The sequence below is a fragment of the Populus trichocarpa genome, chromosome 14, assembly GCF_000002775.5.
Source record: "Populus trichocarpa isolate Nisqually-1 chromosome 14, P.trichocarpa_v4.1, whole genome shotgun sequence".
Classification (NCBI taxonomy): domain Eukaryota; kingdom Viridiplantae; phylum Streptophyta; class Magnoliopsida; order Malpighiales; family Salicaceae; genus Populus; species Populus trichocarpa.
Window position 1 is genome coordinate 10,452,908 of NC_037298.2, and position 22,772 is coordinate 10,475,679.

The window sequence follows — 22,772 nt, forward strand, 5'->3', positions numbered from 1 at the left end:
GTTCTTTGTTAAATTTATCTTTTTAAAAATATTTTTTTAATTAAATTAATTAAATATAAGCATGAGAAGTTAACTTCATGATATTTTGCTTGGTTTGCTTTCCAACTCGTTACTAATGGTGTGTGTGACTTCTTTCTATGTTGTCATGCACCCTTCATAATGGCGTTAAAATCATCTCAATGAATTTTTTCTAGTGATGGGGCGGTGTCCACAATGAAGCAGCAGTGAGTCTCCAACAGACTTTTCTTCTTTCCCTTCCTAAATATGATATTGCCAACTCATTTTTAATAATTAGTTATTGAAAAAAAAAAGTTTTGCTTTATTTAGTGTCAATGCTTTTTTTTTTTAATCATGTTATTGAATTAACCAGCCTTATCTAATGTAGTCAAGTTAATGACTCATGTATCATATCTTTCTTGCTTCTTTAAAGACATTGGTATCGCCTAAACATGTTTTTTTTATGTTAGGAAAAAATTGACTAAGCCTGCAGCATAGCGTGGCGGGAACCCATATAGTTAGAAACTAAAAAGTACGGTAGTTATAGATATTACAATTACAATTAAAAATTAAAAATTATATACATATAAATGCCTTGTTTGTTTCCATGAAAATGAATTTCTGGAAATCATTTTCCCCACTTTTCCATGTTTGGTGAACATAAAGAAAATGAGTCAAAGAAAACTCAATTCTGGTCAAAGGGAAAAAAGAAGCTTTATGAGAGGAAAGTGTTTTCCTTTCCTTATTCTAAGGAAAACACTTTCCCATAAAGCACCCCTTCTTTGCCTGGTTATAGATATTACAATCACAATTAAAAATTACAAATTATATACATATAAAAACTAATTCTCTTAGGAAAAACACTGTGAACTCCCTCTTCACTAGAATAGTGTTGCGTAAATGTTTTCGGTTTTTTAGCTTTTTTTATTTAGTCATCAAATATGTTTTTCTTTCAAATTCACCCTTAAAATTTGTGTCAAATGGGATTTTAGTCTCATGATTTATTTTATTTAGCTTCCTAGGGTTCTTAAGGTGTTGAGAAAATATTACTGCAAAGAGAATGCAATTTTATTTATTTAAAAACTTGAAGCTTTAGGAACCAAAATTGACAATTAAAAAAACACAACCTTTTTTTTTATTGTACATAAGGTGAGCGATCTTTTTAAATTTTGGTCTTTGAAGTTTCTAATTTTACATGTTTGATTTTTTAGGTTTTAGCGTTTTTATTCAAAACTTCATTTTAATCATGTTTCATTCCCTAGATTTGGGAGATGAGAGAAAGAGTAATTGAAAAATGAAAGATAAGAGAGAAAGTGAGCAATTCTCCATATTCCGATGATAAAAAAGGTCATTCTTGTCATCAATGGGTTCTATTTAATGAGATGAGCTATATTAAGGTGTTTCCCCCCTCATCTTACTAAAAAAAAGGTAAAACAAAGTTGAGATAGAGTTTTTATCAGTTTGATTTTGTTTTTATAGACCAATTTAAAGATATTTTTAGTTGAGATATTGGTTTGTTGACATTATAAGGATATGTATTAGGTTTTTTAGGTTAAAATATGTTGAAAATAATTTTTTGATTAAAAAAACCTCTGCTAATTTTTCAACCACCTTGTTAATGATAAAAAATAATAATTGTGCAAACAGACAACATGTTATCCGCTATTTTTTCTTAAAAAATAGAAGAGAAATGGCTAAACATATGAGCTTGGACTTGTAGGCTCATGTGTGAGGCATTTTCTTTAAATGGGCTAGGTGCGCCAAGCCAACTAGACATAAACGCTTGATCTGTTTTTTAAGCTTATTATGGGTTTTGTTTTCATCTTTTTCCTATTAAGTTTTGTTAAAAGAACTTAAACTTATATTTAAATATCATTTTATTAAATATTATTCAATTTAGATTTAGTTTTTCAATAAAATTATAATGGTTTTTCTTATAAAATTATTAAGCCCTTATTTTCTCCAACCCTTCGTGATTTACTTGTTTTTATTTCTTAAATATTGTTTTTTTTGTTTTGTGTGCAATTTTTTACTATCACAATCAAGTCCATGATCCATATGGCTAGTTAACCCGTGTTAATAATTAACATTGTCGTCTAAAAAGATTTTTACAAAAATCAAAATGATGGCAGTTTGAAAAATTCTTTTGAGTCAAATACAATTTTGAATGGAATGACAAAGTTGTGTTTGGATCCACTAGATTAAACAAATCATATTAGGCAAACTCTAACATGGTTTTATTTGAACTTCAGGCCATATAAAAGGCCACGTCATAGGGCCATGTCAATTAATAATATTAATAGGAACTATGTTAGCAAATTATTTTGTTTTGTTTAAATTTTTATTTTTATTTTTTCTTAAAACTATTGACATATAATTAAATAAAAAAATTTAAAAGCATGACATGATATGAGATCATGTTTCTTTATATATATATATATCTATCTTTTAGCTATGCGGTTTCATGTTTGGTTATCATTGATGACTCTTTTTAGCATTTACTAGATAGATGGCATGTACTACACTACGAGCTAGATTAATTTTTTTTTTAATGTAAAAAAATGATGCCTAGATGATGATAGCGTATTTAAAAAAGTAAGAAAATTTTGGTACTCGAGTCATTGATTTAAATTGGTTCAATAATTTTGGTTAATTTAATAATATGATTAAAAAAAGCCAATGATGATTAAAAAAACAAAAAAAAATCAATGACTAATTGAAAAAAATTAACACTTACCAATATTTTAAAAAGATATCCTCTAAATATTCTTAAAAGATCTCAATGATCTTATTTGATAACAGAACAAAAATTAAATGAGAATGAGATAACCTTGTAAAGACAAGAATGAAAGAAATCCAAAGCTCAATTACCAGCATGACAAACATTAAGAAATGAACTGAAAACAAATATCAATTTAAATAAAAAATAAAAAAACCTGACTCAAGCCAGCATGACAAATTTGCAGCCCAGTAGTGAGACCGGGATAACTCCACTCGGAAACAAATGAATAAAACAATTGAGGTCAACTCTTAAGCAAACTAAATGAGGAAAGACAAAATTAAATAAAATATATCAATATAAAAAAACATAAAAAAAGCTCGAGTCAACTTGACTAACTCACAATTTAGGATATGAGATCGGGACAACATTACAAAAAGAACAACAAAAAAACCACAAAGCTCAAGGATAAATAACCTAATCTCGAATGATAAAATTAAGAAAATAATTTTAAAAAAAGGAATTAAAAAACACCAAAGTTAAACTGAGCTAATTTCCAAGAAAATAAGTTAAACCTATGACTCGGGTTATGAAACCAAAATTACCTTATATAAGGAAAACATGATAAAATCACAAAGCAAAATTTCTAATAATACAAATTCAAAAATCAAAACAATGAGAACCAAATATGATATAAAAATTAAATGAAAAAATAATAATGAGAGACTACATTAGAAAATAAAATTAAATCAAGGAAGGATTTAAAAATAAAAAATCAAAAGAATAAGAACCAAATTGAATTATAAAATAAAATAAAATAAAATATAGAGAGATAAAATTAAAAAAAAACTTCAAAGAGCATTAAAGACAAAATAAATAGTAATAAAAAGAATGAGGACCAAAATAGATACAAATATAGACTGACAAGACACACTTGATTTTTGAAAGGTCTGAGGCGAAATCCAAGGTAAGGAGAGAGGAAAGAGGGACAAAAAGAAAAACAAGTTCATCGGAGCTCAGCTGCTGCTCCATCACGCAGACACGTTTGACCACCGGGAAAAGGATGGCGTGACACTTCCAACACCATTGTCGAAGGCAGTGTTTGACCACTAGGAGACATTATACACCGTACCTAAAGAATGCATACACCTCCTACTCATTGGTGTGTGTGTAACATATGCTTGTAACTTTTATTTATTTAATTTTATTTATATTTTTTAAAGACTAAATTGCTCGTCATTCAAATCGATAAAAACTAAAATGTTATGATGAAAATACAAAAAAACTCATGGACGTCAATATTATTTTTTTATTTTTAAGGGAAATATAGTCAATTTATTGTCCAAATAAAGTGTTAAACGACTGAAAATCCCCTAGACTCTAATTTTATTTTTTTTACTTTTAAAGGTATTTAAGTCATTTTACTACGCATCTAAAATACAAAAAGATTTATTTATCCCCGATCAATATGATAATGATAAATAAACTCTATAAAAAAATCATTGTGTCCCCAAATGCTAGTTAAATAATTTTGTTTGGGAAGAGAAAAATGGTCATTTCACTGTTCCACTCTACAGTAATATGTGTCTTAGTGTATAGTGAAAAGTTGATCTTTTTTTTATTTGGCACCTAAGATTATCGATTAACTTTATTAAGTCAAATTTTCAATTTTTATTTAAAATTTTTGTTAGTTAAAAAAAAAAAACCTCAACAATGTTCATATATTATACTTTTTTTAAAATTAAAAATAACTTTTAATTCGGTCGACAATAGAGCCCGAGCACCATGACTAGTAATAATAATTAAAAGAGGTGGTGAATTCATTGTTCACAACCTTATATGACACTATTTATTAGAACAATGTTTTGTATTTTTTTTATTCTTTAGTTTTTATCATTGTATTTTTTTTATTCCATTATTTAATATTAGGTAGATTGAGAATTGAGTTTTATAATTTGTTTTGATTTGTTGTCTATAGGTTATCGTGGTATAAAAAAAACATTCAGACATTGAGTTAGTGCTTGATTTTGTAAAATCAAATTGATTTTATTAGATTGAAAATGAATTGAAGGTGAAGAAAAATGGTAGCCTTGTTTTTTCAAAAAACTGTGGTGTTTGTGTTTTTTTGATAAATTTTGCTACAGATTTTTTTTCAATTTTTATTTTTCATCATTTTAGTTTGTAATTACATGTTTCTCTTTCAAATTTCAATCCTTAAGTTTGAAAGAGAAAAAAGAGTCATCAAGAAATGATGGAGAAGAGAGAAAGGAATTAGTTGGTCGGATTTTGGTGATAAAAAAGGTTAAATTTGATGTCTAGGTGTTCCTTTTTGACAAGAGAATATCATTGAGGTGTTTTCGGGCTCTCATGTTGACATACAAAAATATATTATGGCTGAGAGATTTGTTTCTATTTGATTTTGTGTTTTTGAATTGATTTGGAGTTTTTTTTAGTTGAAAATTAGTTTATTGAGGCTATAAGAGTGTTTTCTAGGTGTTTATATGTGAAAATAGGCTAGAAATTATATTTTATGTCCAAAAATCCCTAGCCTAATTTTCCAGTCACCTCTCTAGTGATCGACACTCTGGTGAATGGACAATAGGCATGTAAAAGATGTATCGTTTGCTTCTTTTTTATATATATAAATGGATGACATATTATTTGTCCAAATCAGAAAAAATAAAATAAAAAAAGATTGAGGAGCGTGGGCTTGGACTAAATGTTTAAAGGTTTGGGTATGTTGGGTTTCCCAGACCAGCACGGTTGACCTTTTTTAATATTCTTACAACATTTTAGATGTAATTTTAAAAATTAATTAATTCTAAATATAGTAGGTATATTATTTTATTAAATTCTTAAATTAATTAAGAATATATTTAGATATTATATTATTTAATACCATTCAATTTTACTTTGTTTTCAAATAAAATTATAGAAATAAAATTATATTATTAGCAAGTATTTGTTTTGTACAACCCATCATTAATAATTTTTTTTTAATTTTATTTGTTTGCTTTACTGCAAGTTTCTATTTTTATTATTATATAACTAGATAAAAAATAGTTTTAAGAAAATAAAGTTATCAAACCTAGTTAGATCCATGACCCAGATCATGGGTTTAGTGAGTTAACTCGGGTTTATCCGAGTTGATTTAATATGTCGCTATCTCAATATTTTTTTAAAAATATCATCTTGAATTACTTTTTGTCAATATATGTTTTTACTAATTGTCCAGGTTGCCTTTGGATTTGTATAGTTGACCGGGTTACATAAGATCAACCTCTGCTTGATTTAATTTAAAACTCAGGCAAGACAAAGAGTTGGTTTATGAGGTTTCAAGATATATAGAGCTGTTGACACTGCTAAAGAGTTCTCCACGACAACATGCAATCATTTTATTATTTTTATGTTTTTTAATACGCTCGTATTAAAATTATTATAATATTATTTTTTTTAAAAAAAAATGAGACTTGCGTTTAGAATAATGATAAAATGTTTTCTAAGAAACAAATATTCTCATAAAACATTTCCAAAAAAATAGCACGTTAATGAGATAAGAAGGTTTAGCTAGAATGATATTTTTTTATCAAGAATTTTTTGTTCTTTTATTTTTATTAAATAAATAACATGGGGCAAAATTTTAGATTTTTTCAGGTTGAAATCAAAGATATTAATAAAAAACAGAAGACTTTTACTAGCAACTTACAAAAATGGTTAAGTTTAAATTATTAATATTCTTATAAACAAATTTAGAGCAATATAATTAAGTGAGAAAAATTAACAGGTTCTTTATTAGTTCTTATTTTTTTAATTTAATTTCATGATTTAATATTTGATTAGTGTTAAAATATCCTTTTAGTATTTATTGGTATATATAATCTTGAATCTATTTTATTAAATGCATGCATTAGATTTTGAGTTTATAACCATATTGTTTTTACTACTAGAAAACAAATATTAGCAATGTTGTCTAAATATTAATTTTTTTTATTCAAAAAATTTTAATCCGATATATAGCTTAGCGCGGCTAATGGTGTAGTCAATCTCTTGTTAGAAAGATAGATCCTTTACTTTAGTGTGTGTGTATATTAAAGTACAAAATTCAAATGGTAGATAAAATAAAAATATTTTAAATGTTATATTGTCTTTTTTATAGAATTTTTTAAATTTTCTCATCATTATTTTTAAGCGAACATGAAAAGGAGTTATTTTAGAATGTAAATTAAGGCATGTGTTAAATATGGTCATATTAATTATTATAGAAAATAATAGAGAGGAAATAATAAGCTATAAAATTAGAATAATTCATTTTATATATATATATATATATATATATATATATATATATATATATATTGTACACAACATAAATGGTTGGTGCCAGATCGAGGGCTCCTGTCATTAAGAAAGTTTTTTTTATAAATTTTTTGAATTCAAATATATAAAAAAACATTCAAGAAAATTTATTAATTTTTGTTACACAAATTAGTTCAGATGCTCTTATTGTAGAATAAAAAAAAGAAAAAAAAAACATTTCTTAAGTGCATGAATTGCATACCATGCATACGAACACGTTATCTAAGCATTGAATTTTTTTGTTTCTCTTCCGATAAATCAAACCGTTGAAGTAATTAAAATGTGACATCAAGAACCATTAAAATCCAATACTAGTTGGCAGCACAGGATTAAATAGCAGCATGCACAGAGCCCAGAAGCCACGCAAATCCCTAGATATTTTCAGCAGGAGACACTTCAGGAGATTAACCTGGCTTCCTTTAAATGTCAATAACACCCTACAACTAGCAAGAAATGAGCTTTGAAAACTGAATGAGCTCTACTGATTTTTCCTTGGAAACTGTCAGATTCTCAATATTGATTTTTCCTTGGAAAGGTGACCCCAAATCCAGAATTTGTAGATATGATCTTAATTTGTCATAATTAGTTAACAACTGTGCTGTTGATGCCTGATGGACATGGCAAGGGCCGAAGTAGCAAAATGTCCTGGCAAGTGCGGAGAAGAGTTAAAAGGATACTATGCAGGAAAGAGTTACAGGAAAATCACGCTTTCATAGCTAGATTCTATTTACCTAATTTTTCTTTTCTTTCATGAAAACGTACAACATCTGAAAACATATATAGCTTCATCGATCACAGAGTCATTTTATGACTTCTGCCACTAGTACTACATAATTTGTATCGATCTCGTGTTGAGGCCCATTAATTCAAGAGGCTTAAAGTACTCAAGGACCTGGTGGGAGAGACTTTTCGCTGTGGGGATTGAAGGGTTGGAAAAGAGTGGACATACTTGCAGTTGGGGCAATAAGGAGAGGATTTGGAGAATATGACAAGAAGATGGCAATTCAAACATGCCAAAGCTACCATGTTGCTGTTGCTTGAGGCATGGTTCTTGTTATTAGAATCTTCAAGTGAGCTATTGGAGCTGCTGCATTCATCAGGACAGTTTGGAATTGTTGATGACATATTGAGCTCAAGGTCTAGCTTTTGCTTCTTGGGCCAGTTCCAACTCTTTCTCAATGTTTTTCTGTTCAGATAATACATTCTCCCTGACTGCAAAAACCACAATTTTAGGAAATATCAGACTTTGAATTGACAAGAAAGCATATGCACTTCATTATCGAAGTGTGCAGGCATTAAATTATGACATATCAGCATTTTTATAGCTAGAAAATTGTACACTAAAGCAGAATTTAGAGAGTGATCTGTGTGCGTGTCAAGCAAACAATATACAGAAAGAAAGAAAGATAAATACTTCAAGATCAAGGCATTGCTCCCAATCCAATGGTAGCGGGTCTTTAACATGAAGGTCGACACTTGCTTGGATTGGTGGTCCATTTTTGAGCAGCTGATACTGATCAGAGAAGAACTTCCTCTTCCTGGAAGGGGTGTTTTCAGATTCTGATGATGATGAGCTATTCCTACTTTTTTCAAGAACAAACTGTGCTGGAGCTAACGACAGCTCTGTGAGTTCCATTTTATGTATATATCCACCGAAACTTTTTGCTCCCTTTTCAGTACTTTCCTTCTATTTCTGCCCTGTAACTTGTCTCTGCATCCTTTAAATCAATTCTCGAAGTCGAGGGAAGAGATAAAGAGTGAGATGAGAGGTAAGACAAGAGCCGATTGAGGAAACTTTGCAAAGAAACAGATAGTGCAGGCAGAGAACATCCCCAGTACTCTTCTCTCCTATGGGTTTGCAAGAACAGGATTCATGCAGGAGAGGCGTGTCTACTAAAGAGGGTCCTTAAATTGCTTCCGTCATACCCATTATTAAGAGGAGGGCAGGCGAAGCATTAAAGGTGGCTAGTAGATGCCAACTTTAATGCCCCAAAATCCAACTCTCCCTTTCTAAACATTTAAAACGAACCTACACATGATCGATACCTGAAATCCAATTTCATGGCCGAGTTAATTTCTCAATTTTAAGTCCACAACTAACCATTGTATTCAAAGTCCTACGTTAAATTTCATATCGACAACTTAATTAACAGGTTCAAAGTTCGAGAGATGGAGGAGAGTTAGGCTTGTATATTGTGTAGTTTAAAAGTAGTTATGGTAGGATTTGAGATGCCAGTAATGTTTTTGTGAGCATACTTTTTGGTTTTTTAAACAACAAATATAAATTCATAATATACCGAGTGGATAGGTGGAAACTGATATTTTTTAAAAAACTTAAACCATGTTTTTTTAACATAAAAAGAAAATGTTCGATGCAAGTAGAATTCTTTGATAATGTTATTAAACCTAGTTAAAATAGTCAATCTTGAAAATTCTTAATCCAACTTATTATTTAACTCAAGCTTCAAATTAAATTATGTGAAAGTTGCTATAACATAACCAAGTTAACTTTGACAGGTCCAAAAATAACCTCAACGATCAATAAAAATATGGTTTAACTAAAAAATATTTTGAGAATTTTTTTTTTAATATTGAAATGACAACATATTGGATTGATCCGGGTCAAATTCCTGACGTGAATCAATGATGACCTTTTTTAGTGCTGTTAAATTATCTCTACTAGAGCTTTCTTTTAAAGCGCTACGTGGTGGTGATGTAACTCTAGCTACACATTTTTCTCTCTTCTTTCCTCAATTTTCATGTCTAAGTTTTTCTCTTCTTCCCTTAAGGGAAAAAAAAAGGGCTTCATTTTTTTATATATATAATTTTTAATTTTAATCCCTTATTTTTAGTCTTTTGAAAACACAAAAATCTGAGCAATTTTTTTTATAGAATCGAGTGCCAACTCAATGATAGGATTTTTTTTAACTCCATGAAAACCTGCATCCAGCTTATTGAAACAAACTATCAAGAGACCAATCTCAAATAAAATCAATATAAAAAAATAATTGAAAAAAAAAAACTAATTGACTGTAAATCCACAATTCAATTGTGAGTGGATGCACAATAGAATAAATAGGAGATTGTTTAGCTTTTTTAGTGTATGGTTAGTGTTTGTTTTACACAACGTTTTTAAAATGCTTGCAGAATGCTTTTCGACTGAAAAAGAATTAAATTAATATTTTTAGGTATTTTTTAAATAATTTTGATATATTATTTTCGAAATAAGAAATATTATTTTAATATATTTTTAATTAAAAAATATTTTTAAAAAACATTTTTCATCACATTAACAAGTAATTAATATATTGAATATCTATTTAAGGACGCAAGGTTGCAAGCTACCAGACTTTAACTAGCTAGTCCCATTACCAATTAAGGTGCATAAATTTAAATCCAAAATCTCTTGACAAATGCCATATATTTGATGTGAAATCGAAAAATATTATTGTTCACATCAACTGTGCCGATGACTCTATCATATATAGTTTAATAAGTTTTAATTTAATCACTTCCTCTTAATATATATTTTTACTTCTCGATTAAACAGAAAATATAACATCTATATCGAGAAAATGAAAATCATTTCGGAAAAGGAAAAATTATTTTGGAAGACATTGCTGAGCCTCAACCACGAGGTTTGTTTCTATATAGAATAATTTGAATGTACATAATTCTATGTTACAGTATTATAGTGTATAATATGATGTTTTTTAAAAATATTTTTTATTTAAAAATATATTAAAAAGTTTTTTTGATATTAGCCAATCAAAATCATAAAAAAAAATAAAATAAAAATAAAAATTTGATATTTTTTTCAAATAAAATATATTTTTAAAAAACATCAAAAAACAAAAGTTATCATATATATACTTTTAAACACACCTAAAATATTCCTGGAGAATTTATCACTATATATACAAGTCCATGGCAGATCCAACATTTTTTTGCAAAATACATACAAAATAAAAATACATGTGCACGCATGGAGTTTTTTCTTGATGTAAATATTATGTATAATGTCCGTTATATTTTTTTTATTATTATTAACGTGGGTGTTCGGATCAGCTTACGTGCACCTTGACTAATCCTACGAGCTAGTCCTGAAGTTAACGACCATGTAAGTCTCTAGTGACCATTATATTAACAACCACAGGGCTTGAACTTGAGATATATTTATTTCTAGCTACAAATCTTTTAAATTAAAATTATCTAAATACCCTAATAACTACTAAACTTGTAGATGACAAAAGATACAAGATTTACTGAAAAAGAAAGAAACATGTACTTCTTAACCAAAATCGCAAATCACTTGATAATTTACATATATGTTTATCCTTTATTTTAAAGGAATATATACCTCCCATCCATGCATTCACGTGGTCGAAACGACCTCGCATTCACATAAACTTAGAATTAATGGTTAATTTATACTTTACATCGATCCATCACTAATTTCCCAAAAATTATTGCAGCGTAATCTTACTTTTCTTCTCATGGCATTACCTTTTGCCCTAACCCTAATAATACGAATAATCACCACACTATTAGCTAGGAGTGATGATAATTAGTGGAGTGATTAAGAGCTGGGAATTAACAAGCGTGATGTTTTGAGCGATCTTGAGCTGTTCCAACGAACAATAATAAATAAAAGAGCCCCTCTCCCTTGGTTGTTGGGGGGCGTGAACCCTATTTAATGGTGTTTTAAATGTTTCCTTACTGATCTGTACCGACAACCTTTCCCCTTCAAAGTATTGAATTGAATACGCCAGCAGCAGCAATGGATTCATTGCAGCTGGGTTATTTTGAATGTTTTTTTATTAAAATAATATATTATTTTATTTTAAAAAAATTATTTTTGATATTGGTACGTGAAAATGATATAAAAACATATAAAAAATTAATTTAAAATAAAAAAATATAATTTTTTTATTTATTAAAAAAAACACTTTTAAAATGCAAAACCAAATACAGAATTTAATTTCTCCAGCTACACATGTCTATCTAACGTACCCATAAGCATGTAATGCCTTCTCCACCTACCGCCGTGTGATGCAATATATTTGTGATTAAATGCATCTGAATGCTACCACTCTTTTTAGTTTTCTAGTGCATCAAAAATTATGATTTAGAAACTTCTTCTACAGAGAACCAAAACGTGGGGTTCGTCCTTTGATTCAATTTTTAATTTCTAATTACTGTTCTTAAAAATTAAATTTATCTGTTCTTTTTTTCCAATTACATAAAAAATAGATTACTTTTTCTACTTTTAAGAAAATCAAAACAAATAACTTTTTTTTCCCTTCGAAAAATAACCTTTTTTTAACTTGATAATTCAGCCATGATATACGCAAAATCTCCATCATGGAGAATATCCCGGCAAGCAAAAACATTAAAAAAAGAAAATAAAAAAAGAAGCTGAATCTATGCTTACAAATTTTGTTAAAACTTTATATAAAAAAGAGAAGGAAGCAAACAATTTTTTTTTCGTTCTTCTTATTTAGCTAACCTTTTTCTTTTGATTGGACTTTTTAACTAATTCTGCAAAATTTCTCCGAGTATCCGAAATTAAATTGAAAAAAAAAAAAAAAACACTTGCCCTCCTATATATATATATATATATATATATATACACACACACACTGATCCTGTGAACATAGCACGTACGTGGGAATTGAGAATTGATTGCTCTCGCATGAAGATAAACTCTAGCTTTCTAAAGTATTTTTATTGGGCAGCAGAGATACGCATTCAAGTAATGAACGCAGAAGTTTGATCTCATCAGCTAACTAAAATATGGTTGGCTCTAATTAAGACTAACTTCATATTTAATAAGGTATACTTAGGAGTAATCCATATTAATGTTCAACAACCTACCTAAACGGTGTGTTATGGTTTAGCCTGCTTAATTATAACTCAGCCAACCTCTCATTAATGCCTCAAATCCATTAACTGCATACTTGTGAGCCATTTCATCCCCTGAACTTGAAAGAAATATATGAATTAATTTGATTTCGATTAGGAAATCTCATTTTTCACTCTAATATTTTGTCTACTATGCAAAATAGCTTTTACCTTGAAATTAGGAGCAGAGTTCTCGGATAGGCTATAAATCTCATTGGAGATTTAAATTCCATTTGTTTTTATGTTTCAAAAATGGTTTTAAATTTTTTTTAAAATTTTTTTGTTTATTTTAAGTTAATATTTTTTGGTGTTTTCATATTATTTTGATGTGGTGGTGTCAAAAATAATTTTTAAAAAATAAAAAATATATTATTTTAATGTATTTTTGAATAAAAAATACTTTAAAAAACATCTACTACACTTCCAAACACCTCCTTAGCATGATAATCATATGACACTAGTGAGATCAACAAAATAAGAGTAAAATAAATTAGTCCATCTATTTTGTGAAACGAATTAATTAATAGTCTATTTGTTTGAGATCACAATAAACTTATAAAAAAATTAAAATAAATTATGAAACTCAATTCTTAATATTTTTTAATTGAGAAATGAAAAAAATACTATTTATATTTTATAAAATAAATTAATAAACACAAAATCAAAAGGAGTTGTTAACACTAATTAAATATTAAAATGGAGAGATAATCTTTATACTAGAAATAAGAGATAGAAAGTACATGCAAATGTTTTACACTTGCTATTATTTTTATTTTAAATTATTTTATAGGACAAATCAAACTAATCTCTTTAAAAAATCATCTAACTAAAGAAATATAAAAAAACAATCACTATTTAAAAAATCAAAACTAATTTGATAAAAACAATTAATGGAAATGAATAAAAAAACAAAAAAGCTTTAATAAATAAGCTCAAACTTACATCTGTTTTTTTCTCATGAGTGGATAATATGTCATCCGCTTCTATTTTTTATTTTTATTATTTATTCAATAATAGATCTCCTACAATGGCAAGTGACTTGTCGCATACTAGGTTGCTGTCTAGAACCTAACCACTATTGTGATGGAAAAAAAATAAAAAGAATTGTTTTTGCTAAAATTCTATTTTTCAATTTATTTTTCATCAAAAAAACACCTAAAAATCTTCATAAACTATCTACCAACCATAAACCACCTCCCAACCCTAAAACACAAAATCATTCAAGAAAACAAAAATCAACCAAATAAAAAAATATAGATGGAACCCGACCTATTTATTCAAGCATGTTTATAGGGGAAAAAAAAACAATTACCATCAAACTCCAATGAAACTTGTTGACACAAAAAACAATGAGTTTTGTTGCTGAAAAGTAATCATTTATCAACTTTCTCTTTTCTTCGTTGTTTTTAAATGATTTTCTCTCTTCTATCTTAAACTCATAAACTGAAATGTTTAGAAAATGAATTTCTAGATCAAAATTAAAATTACAAGAACTAAAGGAATTGCAAAGTAAAAAAAGAAAAATAAGTTGATTAAACATAATTTTTTCTAGTGAAATTGAAATTGACCATGAAATTTCTTCTTGTTTTACACTTTGATTCCTTATTCTTGAATTTATTTTTCTTTTCTCAACAAGTTTTAATAAAGTGATAATTAATTTGAACATAAAAAAATAAGGATAAAAATTAAAAACAATATGATGTGTTATGGTTTAGCTTGCTTAATTATAACTCAACTAACCTCTCATTAATGCCTCAAATTCATTAACTTATCACGCAGACGCATAGTTGTGAGCCATTTCATCCCCCGAACTCGAAAGAAATATCTTAATAATCTTAATTTGATTTCGATCAGGAAATCTCAATTTCACTCTAATATTTTGTCTGGTACACAAAATAGTTTTTACCTCGAAAATAGGAGCAGAGTTCTCGAATAGGCTACATCAAACCTAATTATAAACCTCATTGGAAATTTAGATCCTATTTATTTTTATGTTTTAGAAATGTTTTTTTTTTTAAATTATTTAATTTAAATTAATATTTTTTGATATTTTCAGATTGTTTTGATATGTTGATGTCAAAAATAATTTTTTTCAATAAAAAAAATATTATTTTAATATATTTTCAAGCAAAAAACACTTTGAAAAGCAATCTCTTCCACACTCCTAAACACCATCCTAAGATTAGCATCAGGATCATATGACACCAGTGAGATAAACAACATAAGAGTAAAACATAAATTAGTCCATTTGTTTTGTGAAACGAAAACGAATTAATTAATAGCCTATTTATCAAGATATTTATTTGAGATCACGATAAGCTTATAAAAAAATTAAAATAAATTATGAAACTCAATTCTTAATATTTTTAATTGAGAAATGAAAAAAAATGATATTTATGTTTTATAAAATAAATTAATAAATACATGAACTGATAAATCAAAAGGAGTCGTTAACATTAATTAAATATTAAAATGAGAAATAATCTTTATACTAGAAATAAAAAATAGAAGTACATGCAAATGTTTTACACTTGCTATTATTTTTATTTTAAATTATTTTATAAGACAAATCAAACTAATCTCTTGGAAAAATCATCAAACTAAAGAAATATAAAAAATAAACAATCACTATTTAAAGAATAAAAACTAATTTGATAAAAACAATTAATGGAACAAAATGGCTTTCATAAAAAAAAACCCCACCTCATGTTTATTTTTTTCTTTTTTTTTATTATTATTTTGTCAACTCTCTTTGAATGGCAAGCAATACAATTAATGGAACAAAATGGCTTTCATAAAAAAAAAACCCCACCTCATGTTTACTTTTTTTCCTCAAGAGCAGATAATGTATCATTCACTTTTATTTTATTTATTTATTATTATTTAGTCAATAATAGATCTCTTACAATAACACACGTAACTTGTCACGTTCTAGGCTACTGCCTAGAATTCTACCACCATTGTGGTAGCAAGAAAATAAGAAGAGGTTTTTTTATTAAAAAAAAATATTTTTCAACTTATTTTCACATAAAAACATCTTAAAAATTCAAAAATCATTTACTAACCTCAAAACACCTCAAAGTCATTCAAAAGAAATATAAATGGAACTAGACCTATTTTTTAAAGCATGTTTATTGAAAAAAAAAAAAACTATCACCATCCAACTCTTAAGAAACTCATTAATACCAAGAACGATGAGTTTTGTTGCTGAAAAATAATCATTTATCAACTTCTTTTTTTCTTCATTGTTTTTAAGCGATTTTCTTCTCTCTCATTTCTCAAACTCATCAACTGAAATATTTAGAAAATAAATTTTTAGATTAAAATTAAAATTACAAAAACTAAAGGAATTACAGAGTAAAAAAGGTTGATTAAACATAATTTTTTCTTGTGAATTTGAAATTGACCATGAAATTTCTTCTTATTTTACTCTTTGATCCCCTGTTCTTGAATTTGTTTTTCATTTCTCGACAACTTTTAATAAACTAATCATTAATTTGAACATAAAAAAATAAAGATGAAAATTAAAAAAAAAAAAACAACAAAAATTTTCAAGTCCCAAACCATCACCATCAAACTCTTAAGAAACTCATTAATACCAAGAACGATGAGTTTTGTTGCTGAAAAATGATAATTTATCAACTTTCTTTCTTCTTCATTGTTTTTAAGCGATTTTCTTCTCTCTCATTTCTCAAACTCATCAACTAAAATATTTAAAAAATAAACTTTTAGATCAAAATTAAAATTACAAAAACTAAAGGAACTACAGAGTAAAAAAGGTTGATTAAACATAATTTTTTCTAGTGAATTTGAAATTGACCATGAAATTTCTTCTTGTTTTACTCTTTGATCCCCTGTTCTTGATTTTTTGTTCTTTTCTCAACAACTTTTAATAAACTAACTTTTAATAAACTAATCATTAATTTGAACATAAAAAAAAATGAGGATGAAAATTAAAAAAAGAAACAAACAAAAACTTTCAAGTCCCACTCTTTTCGTGCATGACCTGCTAGAGACTTTGCTAGTTAAATCTAAGCACAATGAAGTTGAGTGTGGGAAGTTATGAATGAGTTTGATTCTCAAGTTTTTATGTTTGACTCCAATACCAGCTGCCTGGCCATAGTGGTGTTGCCAGAAAGAAGTCGGCTGTGAAAAGTTGGGTAAATTAAGGGCATATTGGCATGCAGCCATGGAAGGGAGCTGTCACTTCCTCTCCCCGCTTCAATAGCGTGCAAAACCACAGCTGGGGTTATCTTCAAAGGCACATAGAATATCGGAGACTAGCCGTGGCTTAAAGACATTAAGCAAATGTACATCACCAAACCAAAATGCATCCAATACAAAATAAGAAAATAACAATGATATTTGTTGTTTTTGGTGTGTTGTATTACTTGACGGCAACTGTACAACTATACTTGTTAGAAAATCATTTTATTTGCAGAACACCACTACACCGTCCCGAAACAAAGGGTCAACTAACCAGAAACCAAACCCGTATGACAAATTAAGTCTTTGGAAAACTTACTTATGGCACCTGTCCAAATGGTTCTCTCTTTCATGCAGTGATGAATTGCTATTTGCTAAACTTTTGAAACTACTCTCTCTAGTTACCTCTTGAAATAACAACGAAAGGGAAACATAGTCGCTGCATGCTTGGATAACAGAGTCAGATCTCAACAAGCGTTTCAAGCAGAGCCCCTTCTCAAGTAATCAAGAAGCTGCAGCAATTGCATTAATGTATATATTGGTCAGTTGTAGAAGAATGCCCTGGTCTCATGATAAAGGATGATAAGTAATTTTCTTTCAAGTCTAATAAAGATATATCAGGGTGAAACGAAGTTCAAATACCACAAGGCAAAAAGTTTGATTGAAAAGATTATTTTCATATTTTCTCCCAAAACATAAGGACTAGAGTGCAAATACTTGGGAAACTTAACTCTGAAATGGTTTTCAGTCAGCACTCTCAACCCTCTGAAAAGAAGATCATGGAACATCTTTTCACAGCTAAGAATGTACTAGGTTGCCATCAATAAGCAATAGAAGTCACCGTAGTCACATAACAAACTATTGACGAGGTGTATATACATTGCCAAATACTTCAGGAAAATAAGAGCTCTATAATACAAAAGCAGGAATCGCATTATGTATAAAACTTCAGTAAACTGTGTAATTTAAACCTCCAAGAAAAAGGACTGGTAAAATAACCTATAGTTGATGTCACATACATCCAAAAATAAATTTGATCAGGTAACAAGAAGCACGCATTTCATGCAAGCAAAAATCGCACTGGGAAAAGTCATCCATTGCAAAAGTAAAAGGCTGCAAAGGCAACCTGAAGGTTGAAAAGGCATCAAAAGAACTCACCGTTATAGGATACTGTATAATCCATCCAACAACAGGAATCTGATAGAGGAACACCTTGACAGAAGGCCAAAAGCCACTGGAAGAAAAAACAGCAATGCAATAGTTCAGCCACAGAAAACAGAAATAGTTAAGTTCATAGCTTATGATAAAGATAAGAAACTAACCCAAATAGAGCAATGCAACTATATATTTCAAAGATAATTCCAACTACTGGCCACCGAACAAATATGAAAAAGAGCCCCAGGAGAAAACAAACAGAACCCTGCAGAAGAAAGAACACTTTAAAATAACATCTATATGCATTTCAAATTCCGTCTATCCTTACATGGTATAATTCTGATTTCTCACGCACGGATATATCTCTTCTCAAATTTAGAATAATCAGTACCAATCTAGAATTCACTACCAAGTTTTATATGATGCAAATTTCCATGTCGTTATTGGAAGAATGGGGGGTAATCGAGACTCAGGAGCACTTGATAACATTTTGGCAGAAACATGATTGGCAGATGAATAAAAAAAAAAAGGAAATGAATTTCAACAGAGTACTACACCAAGTAAAGATGATGAAAATCTTTTAGATATCAAACAGTAAAGTTTCAGTTTTCAGGATGAATCACTTCAAACTCCAACATTCCCTTTCTCAATGAATGTTAAAACCCCCTAGAGTAAACTATATATATATATATAGAGAGAGAGTACATACAGAAGAGGGATGCTAGGTTTCATAGCACTTGAAAGGAAAACATCAATCTCTTGCCCATGAATGCAAGATAGAGAAAACAAAAGGCCTTTTCGCATTAATCTAGTAGAGGACATTAAACGTGGGCAGCAACGCAGCTTTAAGAATGTTCCTTGGCCATGAAAGTGAATGCAAGATAGACAAAACAAAAGGTTAACTCGCATCAATCCTGTAGAGCATGTTAATTAACAGCGGGTCGTAATGCAGCTTTAAGGATTTTCCTTAGCCATGAGAATCAAGCAAGCATTTTAGATATTTGCCAGATTGCAAAGACGCATAAAGTTTTCCACATACTTTCAGAAAGGGGAGTCCGTAAAACATAAAGTTATAAGATATCATATGTTTGCAGTAAGCAAGAAAAACAATAAAAAAGATGTTCCTATTTGATCGATACCTTATAATTTTCTCTGTTAGTAAAGAGCTTCCAGGTAGAACGCCAACCAAGCAAAATGGCTACCCCAGATAACCAAAATATCTGATGACAGACAGACAGAAAAGAAATAAAGCAAGAAATTTAGAAAATCTCTGTCACAAGTAAAATCTTTAAAAAAGAAGAGAAAAAAAACAGCCTTACATTCCCAAGGGCAAGCAAACCTCTATCAAAGAAGAGAAGCGCACCAAGAAAGGTAAAAAAGATGCCAAAGCCAATGAGACCCAATCCAATTTCTGCAAAACAGTAGCTGAATTTTATTTCTCGAGAACAAAACTTTGTGAACTGCGAGAGAAAATTCTTATTAAGTAGAAAAGGAGTACTCACTCTTTAGCTCATTTATTTCATAGGCCATCTTGACCTCAATCCCACTCTCTTGAGTCTTCACAGCAGATAAATCAAAGCAATTTTTTGAAAATAAACAAAACAAGAAGAAGGTTTTCGGTCATTTGGGAATTGAAAATAAAATCAAATAAATCAAATCCAGAGAGGACTTACCTCTCCGGTTAGCAATTCACCACTTTCAATTCGTTATCTCTTTTAGCCGGAGACGACCGTCTATGTATTCGAGTACCGTCAGCCCGACTCAATTCCCAGAGCCGAGGGGAATATTTGCGGAAAAAGAAAAGAGGTCAGCCCTGAGCCCAAAATATTTAAACACCAAAGCCCACTAATTAGATTTTCGTTGGAGATTTTTTTTTTCATGTGTGATGAGTGTGGTGTTTTTTTTTTAATAGTTTATATTTAGCATGAAGACATTATATTTTAAAGTTTTTTTAAAATATAATAAAATAATATTTTTTTTATTTTTTAAAATTTATTTATAATATCAACACTTCGAAACAATTTAAAAACACACAAAAAAAAATTAAAACTAAAAAAAATTCAATTTTTTTTAAATACAGTTGGACTACAATGCTAAATACCAATTAAATATGATTCAACCATTGACTATATGATTTGGGCTCAATGAATATGACCTAACATTTTTTTTTTATGACCTAGTAAGTATTAGAGTATTTATGGGTTGAGTCATCACAATCAGTCTTTTACTTTAACAATTTCTTTAACAAAAATAAATTTTCATATATGAACTTCAAAAATTAAAAACAAAATCTCACAAACTATCTGAGCATAAGACTTTTAGGCTTCACTTGTTTTCTAAAAAGTAATTTCTTTTTGGAAAATAGTTTCAATGGAAAGTAAATTTTAGAAGATAGATTATTGTTGATGTTTAACAGTGTTAAGGAAAATAAATTAAAAAATAATTTTCAATATTTGACTATTCCATGAAAAATAAGTTGAAAAATAACTTTTTAATTTTTTTCTCAAGTTTATTAAAAGAATTGGGATCAAATCTAACACATAAAAAAAAATTGAAAGATGATGAAATTGAAAAAAAAAAATCCAATTTCATAAACTATTTCAAAACAAAATATCAATCAAAAGAATGAAGACCAAATATGATAGGTAAAAAAAATTTCAATTAAAAAAATGAGCGAAAAAAAAATAACAATAAAAAATAAAGATCAAAGTTAATTTAAAAATCAAATTATAAGGGATAAAATTGAAAAGAAATAAATAAAAAAAGATTCAATACAAAATATATAGCAATTAAAAGATAGAGAAATAAATTTGATATAATCAATAAATAACAATATATTTTTATTTTTTACAACTTCTAGAAAGTGCATTCCACCCAAAATAAAAGGAAAATATTTTTTTGAAAATCAAGCTAAATTTTCCTATGATTGGAAAATGTTTTCAATTGATTAATTTTTTTTAATGGTAAATAAACATGAAAATGTTTAGAAATTATAAGGTTAAGCATTTATCCTCTGTTAGTGCTTTAGCTAACTAGGTTAATTTGTTAATTTTTTTTATCGATTGATCATGGATAACCCCTTTTTTTCCCCCTCATTGTGAGGTTTAATAACACTATCTTGTTTATAACATGTACTTTTGTATTTCTGACAATTATCCTTACAAATTGATGAGTCAGTGTTTTTGACTCCATATTTTGATGCTCTGAAAGAGTTTAAAACCCAATATGTTTAGGTTCGTCCATGTGGTGAGCCCAAGTCAGATCCAATATATTTGGGCTTAACCCGATGCGAGCCTAGGGTGTAATAGGTCTACCAAATTGCTAGATTTATTATACTTACGTTCAACCATGTGTTGAGCCCAAGACAATATGAATTTGATAAGTTATCAGACCCAATATACATGGGTTCAGCCAAACGCTGAGCCCAAAACATCATGGTTTCAGCAAGCTGCCGGACCCAATATACTTGGGTTCAACCATATGCTTAGCCCAATGTGTCGTGGGTCTAGCAAGTTGCTAGACCTAATATACTTGAGCTCAACCAAGAGCTGAGGTCAAGGCACCGTGGGTCTGGAACCTTGCCGGACTCAATAAATGTGGGTTCAACTACATGCTGAGCTCAAATCAACATAGGTGTGATAAGTTATCAGGCCTAATATACTTGGGATCGACCATATGCTGAGCCCAAATCAATCCGGGTGTGGCAAGTTGCCAGGCTCAACACACTTGGGTTTAGCCATGTGTTGAGCCCAAGTCAACACGGGTCTGGCAAGCTGCAAGACCTAACATACTTGGGTTCAGTCATGTGCTGAGCCCAAGTCAACAAGGGACTAGTAAGCTACCAAACCCGACATACTTGAGTTCAACCATGTACTTAGCCCAAGTTAACATAGGCCTAGCAAGCTGGCAAACCCAACATACTTGAGTTCATCTGGTCATTATGAGAAAGAGGTTATCCACTGATCTTGTTGTTTTATGGTAGAAACCTTGAGCTCTCTAGAACCTTACAGACATAGGACTGAAAAGCAACTTATAGGGGAATATATGAATGAGGATGTTTACACCCTTCTCATTAGATTTGAGATTCTCTTTTGTCCAAACAAGTGTTGCATACTCGTATCCCTAAGGAATACATTTCAATTAAAACGACCTTGAATAACTATGATGGTCTTGCAGACCCGAGGGAACATGTGCAGAATATCCATAACAATATGGAACTTGTCATCTAGGATAACTATGTCATGTACAATATCCTCCCCATAACCTTCAGGGGGTCGGTGCGTGCGTGGTGCAACAATTTGGAGTCAAGCTCTATCATAAGCTTTGATGACCTTTATACCTAGCTAGTGCCAAGATTCAGTCCAAGCATCCTAGTAAAAAAGAGTTCCACAAAAATTTCTAGGACTCAAGTGGATGACAAGTCAATGAGAGTATA

At 29.2% G+C, this 22,772-nt stretch overlaps 2 protein-coding genes across 3 annotated transcripts; both read right to left on the bottom strand.

Moving 5' to 3' along the window:
- Positions 1 to 7,159: 7,159 nt before the first annotated feature.
- LOC7462044 (protein CURLY FLAG LEAF 1) lies at positions 7,160 to 9,017 on the bottom strand. 2 transcript variants are annotated; one of them, XR_002977750.2, is made up of 3 exons: positions 8,487 to 9,017; positions 7,804 to 8,284; positions 7,160 to 7,717 (listed from the first exon to the last, which is right to left on the bottom strand). XR_002977750.2 is itself a non-coding variant. In XM_002321081.4 (2 exons), the coding sequence occupies exons 1-2, from the start codon at positions 8,706 to 8,708 to the stop codon at positions 7,934 to 7,936; spliced, it is 573 nt and encodes a 190-aa protein (XP_002321117.2). In that variant the 5' UTR covers positions 8,709 to 9,017; the 3' UTR covers positions 7,764 to 7,933. The 2 variants fall into 2 exon arrangements, 1 of the variants encoding a protein (XP_002321117.2); XM_002321081.4 differs by lacking the exon at positions 7,160 to 7,717 and having other exon boundaries at positions 7,764 to 8,284.
- An 8,272-nt stretch (positions 9,018 to 17,289) lies between these two features.
- Positions 17,290 to 20,171, bottom strand: LOC7462045 (vesicle transport protein GOT1). The gene is made up of 7 exons (XM_002321082.4): positions 20,011 to 20,171; positions 19,840 to 19,894; positions 19,657 to 19,748; positions 19,477 to 19,557; positions 18,505 to 18,602; positions 18,341 to 18,416; positions 17,290 to 17,694 (listed from the first exon to the last, which is right to left on the bottom strand). The coding sequence occupies exons 2-7, from the start codon at positions 19,865 to 19,867 to the stop codon at positions 17,662 to 17,664; spliced, it is 408 nt and encodes a 135-aa protein (XP_002321118.1). The 5' UTR covers positions 19,868 to 19,894; positions 20,011 to 20,171; the 3' UTR covers positions 17,290 to 17,661.
- Between the last annotated feature and the right edge of the window lie 2,601 nt (positions 20,172 to 22,772).

What these genes read in the sequence shown, in the direction of transcription:
- LOC7462045 (XM_002321082.4), bottom strand. Translation starts at nt 19,867, where the DNA reads ATGGCCTATGAAATAAATGAGCTAAAGA. An exon ending in TGAAATAAATGAGCTAAAGA is followed by an intron (nt 19,749 to 19,839) that starts GTGAGTACTCCT and finishes ACTGTTTTGCAG; the next exon opens with AAATTGGATTGGGTCTCATT. An exon ending in TTATACAGTATCCTATAACG is followed by an intron (nt 17,695 to 18,340) that starts GTGAGTTCTTTT and finishes CAATTGCTGCAG; the next exon opens with CTTCTTGATTACTTGAGAAG.
- LOC7462044 (XM_002321081.4), bottom strand. Translation starts at nt 8,708, where the DNA reads ATGGAACTCACAGAGCTGTCGTTAGCTCCAGCACAGTTTGTTCTTGAA. An exon ending in AGCAATGCCTTGATCTTGAA is followed by an intron (nt 8,285 to 8,486) that starts GTATTTATCTTT and finishes TGGTTTTTGCAG; the next exon opens with TCAGGGAGAATGTATTATCT.